The sequence below is a fragment of the Tauraco erythrolophus genome, chromosome 3, assembly GCF_009769465.1.
Source record: "Tauraco erythrolophus isolate bTauEry1 chromosome 3, bTauEry1.pri, whole genome shotgun sequence".
NCBI lineage: Eukaryota > Metazoa > Chordata > Aves > Musophagiformes > Musophagidae > Tauraco > Tauraco erythrolophus.
The window spans coordinates 65632478-65639859 of NC_141467.1; the positions used below are offsets into that span (position 1 = coordinate 65632478).

The 7382-nt window shown below is 55.1% G+C and overlaps 1 protein-coding gene across 1 annotated transcript; it reads left to right on the forward strand.

The window, feature by feature from the left end:
* The first annotated feature begins 3558 nt into the window (after nt 1-3558).
* On the forward strand, nt 3559-4464 carry BHLHE22 (basic helix-loop-helix family member e22). The gene has a single exon (XM_086609355.1). It carries the CDS (start codon nt 3559-3561, stop codon nt 4462-4464), a length of 906 nt encoding a protein of 301 aa, XP_086465481.1.
* The last annotated feature ends 2918 nt before the right edge of the window (nt 4465-7382 follow it).

The following is a 7382-nucleotide window of genomic DNA, read 5'->3' on the forward strand; positions in this document are numbered from 1 at the left end:
GGTGCCGGTGGCAGAGGGCTGCGGTACAATTAAACCAGGTAACGAGACGCTGGGCAGATGTGTTTTCATTGCGCTGTAAGATAAACGCAGTGTTAAATGCCTGACAACTTCCCAGAAGCAATCAGCAAAAGTTTACGAGTGCATAAACCTCAAAGACCATTCCTCGGTATTTTTATAAGCCCCGCATTTAAAGCTTCTATAAATTCTTCTGCCTGCTTCCAAACTAAAGTTCCCGTAGACTATTAAACAGCCACTTCTTCGGGAGGGAGGGAGAAACAGATCACAACAGGCGGGTCCGGGGGAGACGAGAGGGGCTCTCTTTTTGTCTCCTCCACTTTCCTCTCCCTAACACTCCCTCACCCTCCCCTAAGCTAAAGTTTGGAAGAAAGCTGACATCATTAAAGCACGGCAAGTCACAGATGAACGCATCGGCAAGACCACTGGGATACATCAATGTCTCAAGAACAAGGGAGTAGACCCAGAAAGAAAGGGAAAGGAAAGGATGAAGAGAACTAATGGAAAGATGGAAGTGGATGAACGGACGGGCAGAAGCAGGGACGAACACATAGAGAGATCCACGACAGATCAGGAGCGGACAGGCTGACGGGTGGACAGGGATGAGCAGAAAGCTTAGGCGAAGAGAGAGAAATTTCAGACGCAGAGGGCAGATATGAGCGAACGCAAACAAGGACAAGAGGAGGCGGCAGGGACCTCCTGGGGGTCTCCGCGATGTTCCCGTTCCTCCGCCCCGACGGCGCGGCCCGGCCGCGCCCGCCGCCCCTCAGGGTAACCGGCCCCGCCGGCGGCCGAGCGGGAGCGTACGCCGTCCCCGAAGTTGCAGACAAAAAGAGGAGAGGTAGTGAACCCGCAGATCGGCGGGAGAGATCGAGCTGGAGATCTCCGTCTTCGAAGAAATAAGCTGCGAGGGATGAAATGTTCCCCCTAAGCGTCAAGTCGTAACAACAGCATCCGTCATCCTTAAGTGACCGCATGAGTTTTACAAGTTGGATATTAAACAGATTAAATAATAACAATAAAAAAAATCCGAAACCCTTATTGCGATTATAAAGCCCTTTGTTTATGATCCCAGGGAAAATGAAGTTGCTAATTGGAAAACAATAAACCTAAAATGCCTTTGGATTAATAATGATAGAGGTTAACGGTGGCATCCCTCGGAAAGGGGGGAGGGGAGCGAGGCGCTCGGTGCCTGTGCGCTTGGACGGCGACCAGGGGCAAACGCAGCAGCCAAACGGGACTTTGGAGGGGGGGGAACAAGGGGGGGGGGGGGGGGGGGGGGAGAAATACCCCCTCCTCCTCGGAGGGCTCGGCTTGTATGTTCGCCTCTGATCTGGAGACACGAGGTGAGGAAGGTCTGTATTGTAGTCATGTCCTCGCTAGATGAAATCTCAGTCAATTACTCTGAAATCTGCAGCTTGGCTTCTTTTCATTCTTTCCAGGTGAAAATTCAAACGTTTTCTGTTGTCGCCTGGTCTTTTCTTTCCCGAAACAAGGCACCCAACTGTTCTGATATTACCATTCAAAAACAGGTTCTGTGGCAAACCTCATTTGTGAATCTATTACAGAGATTAATAGATTATTTCTCCTTTTTCAACCAATTCTCAGTGGGGAAATTTAACCATATGGTAAGGAGAGAATTAGAATTTCATCACATTAGAGCAAAATGTAATGAAAAGAGTCCAACACCTGGGGCCAACTCTGAAAGACACAATTAAAAGGTTTTTAATGAAACCAGAGAAACCAAAAAATTTCATAGCCTTCAGTAATTCTGCCACATAAGAATGATTTACTGGAAGTGTTGGGAAATATTGTTTTTACTGATGTCATAAGGATGAAAACCTGCCTCTAAATACTCTGAGCGCTTACAGTAAAGCGAGAGCGAGCTGCTCTGCTCCAGCATCGCAGGAGCAGCGGGACAAAATTCAGACCAGCCCTCGAGTAGCCACTTCGGCTTCTGGGAGAGCGCAGAAGAGCGTGTGCTCGGCTCCGAGGAGAAGCCCCGGGAGAAGGGCAGGGGGCCCGCAAGCCCGGGGTAACTGGGGCGCTGGGGCAGCTCTCGCCCTGACACTGGCGGCGGCATCCCGGTGCTCGGGAGCGGCGCGGGGGTGCTCCCGCCGAAACGGGCTCGCCGGAGGGGAGGCAGGCAGGGAGGGAGGGAGCTGCGAAGAGTTGGTCAATCACAGTAAAAAAAAGTTTGGTGGGTTTTGCCCTTTCTCACTCCGCCTCCTCCCCCCACTTCTCCCCAGATCGGTTCAGTTTCAAGGTAACTGATGGGGCTTTATATTTTTTATAGGGACACGGGGGATAATCACTCGAAAGCGGCAATCTGCTCCTGGGAAACGGCGAAGGGGAGGAGGAGGGGAACCTCCCCGTAGTTTGGCCTCTGTTTGCTGGAGGAGGGGAGAGGGGGCTGGGGACCATTCGCCTCCCAGGGAAGCAAGGTGCACTTTGGCGGCCGGCAGGAGCGGGCACGGCGGTTCGGCTTGGTCCGGGGTTTTTAATTTTTTTATTTATTTATTTATTTCCCGGGCCATGCTTTTCGCAAAGACGGGTGGGGGTGGGAGGGGGCTATAAGTTAATGTAAATGCAAGGGGTGGGTGGGCTGGGATGGGGGGGAGAGGGTGTCACTCCTGACTCCACGGCTAAGTTAACAGAAGTCTGCTGGCAGCCCTCGGAAGGGGAAGTGTTGAAGCGGGCTTTTCTGCAGTGCAGGGCTGTAATTTGCTGAAGGAGGCAAAGAACATCCTTCGATCTAAGTAGGGCTTTTAGTGTGCTCATTGATGAGTGAAAGTCGCCACACATGTCAAGCTAAAGGCAGTTGTTGGGTTACTAACAGGACACAACGTCTTGCAAACATATGCGTTAAGCTGTGTATACAGATGGCAGGGAGAATAATGGAGCAGGCGCCTCTTATAAAGCTCTAGCTGCTGCCTGTCTTCAGACCTGGGAAATGAAACTATTCAGACTCAGGGCCAGATAGCGCCTGGGATTGTTTGTTACCGTTTTAATCCTATTAATTAAAACGTTAACCTGATTGGGTAGAAAGCTCTGTCCCAACAGGCGAGTCTTCTTCATAATAACCTACTCTCAGAGATAATGATGTAAAAGACTCCCCCGTCTGCGGCGGCTGCTGGTTGATGGGTCCGGAAATCTCTTGAAGGTGAATCCAAGCAAGATAAACGGTGGAAGCGGCTCCGTTGGCAGCGCACAATGCCCCAGCGCGGCGCCTGCTGAGGGCGAGCCGGAGCCGGAGCCACAGCCGGAGCCACCGCCACAGCCGGAGCCGGAGCAGCAGCCCGAGCCGGAGCCGCAGCCGCCGCCGCCGCCGGAGCCGGAGCCGGAGCCGCAGCTCGAGCCGCCGCCGGAGCCGGAGCAAGGGCAGCCGCGGCGCCGGGCACGGCGCAGCCCCGGCGGGAGCCGGGAGGCGATTTCTGCCAGCGGGACGCCGGGGAGCCGCCCGCCGCGGCGCGGAGCCTTGGAGGAGCGGGCCGGGAGCTGAGGGGGGCGGAGGAGGCGGAGGCGGAGGCGAGCGGGGCGCCGATGGAGCGGGCGCTGGGGCTACCCGCAGAAGAGGACCTCTTCCACAAGAGCCTCGCCGCCTCGGCCAAGCGCATGGAGTCCGCCTTCCGCTCGCCCCCGGGGCTCGACCTCTCCCACCCCCGCGACCGCCAGCCCTCGCCGCTCGCCTGCTACGAGGCGGCGGAGCCCGAGGCGCTGCTGCAGCCCGGCGTCGGCGGCGACCCGCTGGCGCTGCCACCGGGCTCCGTCTGCGTCAAGTACGGCGAGAGCGCCAGCCGCAGCTCGGTGGCCGAGAGCAGCGGCGGCGAGCAGAGCCCCGACGACGACAGCGACGGCCGCTGCGAGCTGGTGCTGCGCGGCGCCGGGGGGGACCCGCGCGTCGCCTCGCCGGCGGCGGGCGGCGGCGGCGGCGGCGGGGGGGGCGGGGGGCTGAAGGCGGCCGAGGGCGGCTGCTCCAACAGCCACGGGCACGGCGGCAGCAAGAAGTCCAAGGAGCAGAAGGCGCTGCGCCTCAACATCAACGCGCGGGAGCGGCGGCGGATGCACGACCTGAACGACGCGCTGGACGAGCTGCGGGCGGTCATCCCCTACGCGCACAGCCCCTCGGTGCGGAAGCTCTCCAAGATCGCCACGCTCCTCCTGGCCAAGAACTACATCCTGATGCAGGCGCAGGCCCTGGAGGAGATGCGGCGCCTGGTGGCTTATCTCAACCAGGGCCAGGCCATCTCGGCCGCCTCCCTGCCCAGCTCCGCCGCAGCGGCGGCGGCGGCGGCGGCGGCGCTGCACCCCGCCCTCGGCGCCTACGAGCAGGCGGCCGGCTACCCCTTCAGCGCCGGGCTGCCCCCCGCCACCTCCTGCCCGGAGAAATGTGCCATTTTCAACAGCGTCTCCTCCAGCCTCTGCAAACAGTGCACGGAGAAGCCTTAAGCGCCGCCGCCGTTGCCGCCCCCCGCCGCCGCCGCGGCCCCGGGGAGCGGCGACAGCCGGCGGCACGACCCCGGCCCCGGGCCCGGCCCGGGGGGCGCGGGGGCGGCGGAGGGACTGGCCGCTGCCCGGCCCCCGCTTCCCTCCGCCCGGCCTCGCCTCGCCTCGCTCTTCTCGGGTTTTGCCGAGACGGGACCGCGACGGGCGCCAGCGTGCGGGCGGCGCCGGGCAGGGGGCGCGGGGCCGGGGGTGCCGCAGGGAAGAAGCCCCGGCCCGGCGGGTGCTGGAAGGGGGGGGCTCGCTCTCGCCGGGCGCCCGCTGAGCGTCCGGACAAAGGGGAGGCCGAGAAATAGCATGCCAGACTGGGAGCGGGCGCTAGCGGTGGGGAGAGGGACAGAGAGCGGCCCCTACCCGGGCCCCGGTCCCGGAGCGGGCGAGGGGAAGGGGCCGCAGCGACCCGGGCTCGGAGGTGGATGGGACAAATCAGAGAGGGCACTTGAACATAGATTTTTTTTTTTTTAATTATTATTAGCAGTATTATGATTATTCTGAGCCAGGAAACAAACAAACTTGAAATGTAAACTTATTATTTAAGCGACTCGCAGAAACAAAGAGACTGGACCATTGCTATGGAAGACTTTGTATTTTTTATCGTCTCTAAACTTTGATCCTGTGAAAATGCGCAAAGTTTGGTGAGAGTGATTTAAAAAAAAATTGAGAGAGGTAAAAAAAAAAAAGACAAAAAATAACCGATCAAACTTCTACTCCGTGTGGCTGAAAGTATTGCATTTTTAAAAGAAATATTTATGTGCACCTTGTTTCTTTCCACTTTGCAATGATGTATAAACAAGACATGCTATTTATTTGTTATTCTTTAAGTGACCCTTCCACGCCAACGATATTTATCATGTGTTAAGGTCACGGGTCTTATGTGCAGTTACTTTAAATGCTTCTAAAATTCTGTTTATGGATTAACTTAAACTGTGTGCCAAGTGTTTAAAACGTTTATTTGCCAACAACGTATAACCAGAAATGTTGATGTATACGAGCTGCTTAGGTTTATGAAAGGTCATCTGGATTTTAAGTTGCATCATCCCTGTATTTAAATTGAGCTTTAATAAATTGCTTCAGTCCAAAAATTACAGGAAAGGTGTATTCTTAATTGCTCAACCAACTGATTTTTGAAAGGGTATTCTTTGCATTATTACAGGTAGTAACTATTTACTTTTGCAAGGCATCAGAGCAATAGCTGCTACAAGAACACTTGCCAAGCCAATGTTTTCCCAGGCGCTGTGTTTTCAAAGGTATAATTTAAACCGCTCTTAATGTGTATGTAAATTATTCTGACTGTGGATGATTATTTAAGTTGAAATACTTTAAAATACTTTAGGGTGACTTACAGAACGCGTGGAATTCTTTTCTTTTTCTTTTCTGATGGCGGTGGGGGGGAGGATGGGTTTTTTTGAAGAAAATTGAGAGATGAAAAGCAAGAAGTAGCTATTTACCCAAAGTGAGCCTTCAGTTTGAGTTTGCATGGCTGGGTGGCTGTCTCTCTGCCATTTGTGAATCAAGATTTTTTTTTTCTTTCTTTTTTTCTTTCTTTCTTTTTTTTTTTTCCTCCTTTCAAAAACGAGTCCTGCTATTTTCCACTACTTGCAGATAATACAAATTCGGACTGTCAGGTTGGATGGCAAAATAGGAGCCATGATGGATCTGTTGGCAGGTCACGGATGTGTAAAGAGTGATATATATTAAATAGGTCAATCAGATTATGACAGCAATGTACGATCGTTTGTATGTGTATCTATGTCGGAAAGAATCTTTATTAAAATATTTTGAACAAACGCTTGTATTATGCTGTGCTTTATTAAGCGTGTATCTCCAGATTTAAGGAGGTGGAGGGGGAGAGGGTAGTTTCCTTTCCTTTGCCTTGCCCTGAATGCTCCCCAGCCCCCACATCCGGAACCCCACTCCCGGCTCAGGGTGTCCCAGGGATTGGGGCGAGAAGTTCTTCCCCGCGGTGCGTTCCTCCCGGGCGGACCCCGGCCCTGCGGAGCAGCCGGGGGGGGCAGCGTCGGGCCCTGCCCCCTCGTCCACGCACGCCCCGACCCGTGGGGCTGGGTGAGCCCCGGGGTGAGCGACAGGACGTCCCCCTCCTCGCCTGTTCCCTGCCTTCCAAGTTTTGGAGCCGCCTCGCCCTTCGTGGGCCCTCCGCAGAGGGCGAGGGGCGAGGGGCAGCAGGCAGAGGGGAGAGGGGCGCAGGGGAGAGGGGCGCAGGCCCGAGGGCAGAGGGGCGCAGGCAGCTCCCCAAAGCTGCCCGCCCTGCGCTGGGCCCGGGCCGGGGGTCCCGGCTCCGCCGGGTTCCCCCTCCCCTCGGGCGGCCCGGGCCAGCGCCGGGTGTCCGCGGAGCCGCCTCTCCCAACGGCGGCAGCACAGGCGGGGGAAGGGGATAAATATTTTCTGCTCCACTTCCCATCAAAAAAGATTAATCAGAACCTGTAACTTTTCAGGAAACATAACTGTAAAGTGCCACGGAGCTGTGGGAAGGCAGCCCAGAGAGGGTGGGCAGATCAGCCCCCAGGCGCAAGGAGAAGCGTCTCTCAGCATTTACTAGACAAAGGCTGGGTGCGTCTAATTATGATTATTAAAACAATTTCCATGACGATGTCTAATATTATGTTAATTTGAAAACAACTGTGTATGAAAACTGTCGACTATAATACCTAAATTCATTTAATGAAACACATCGTTAAGGCAATTAAACCTCCTGGATGTGATTAAGGAACATAATTACGACACTGTTCTGCGCCATAATTGGGTGTCTTTAATCAAGGGGTAAAGTGATCAGCAACACAGCCATTAGTTTGTATTGTTCTGTCTCTGCTGTCCATCATTCTGATTAGGAATTAACCACCGCCACC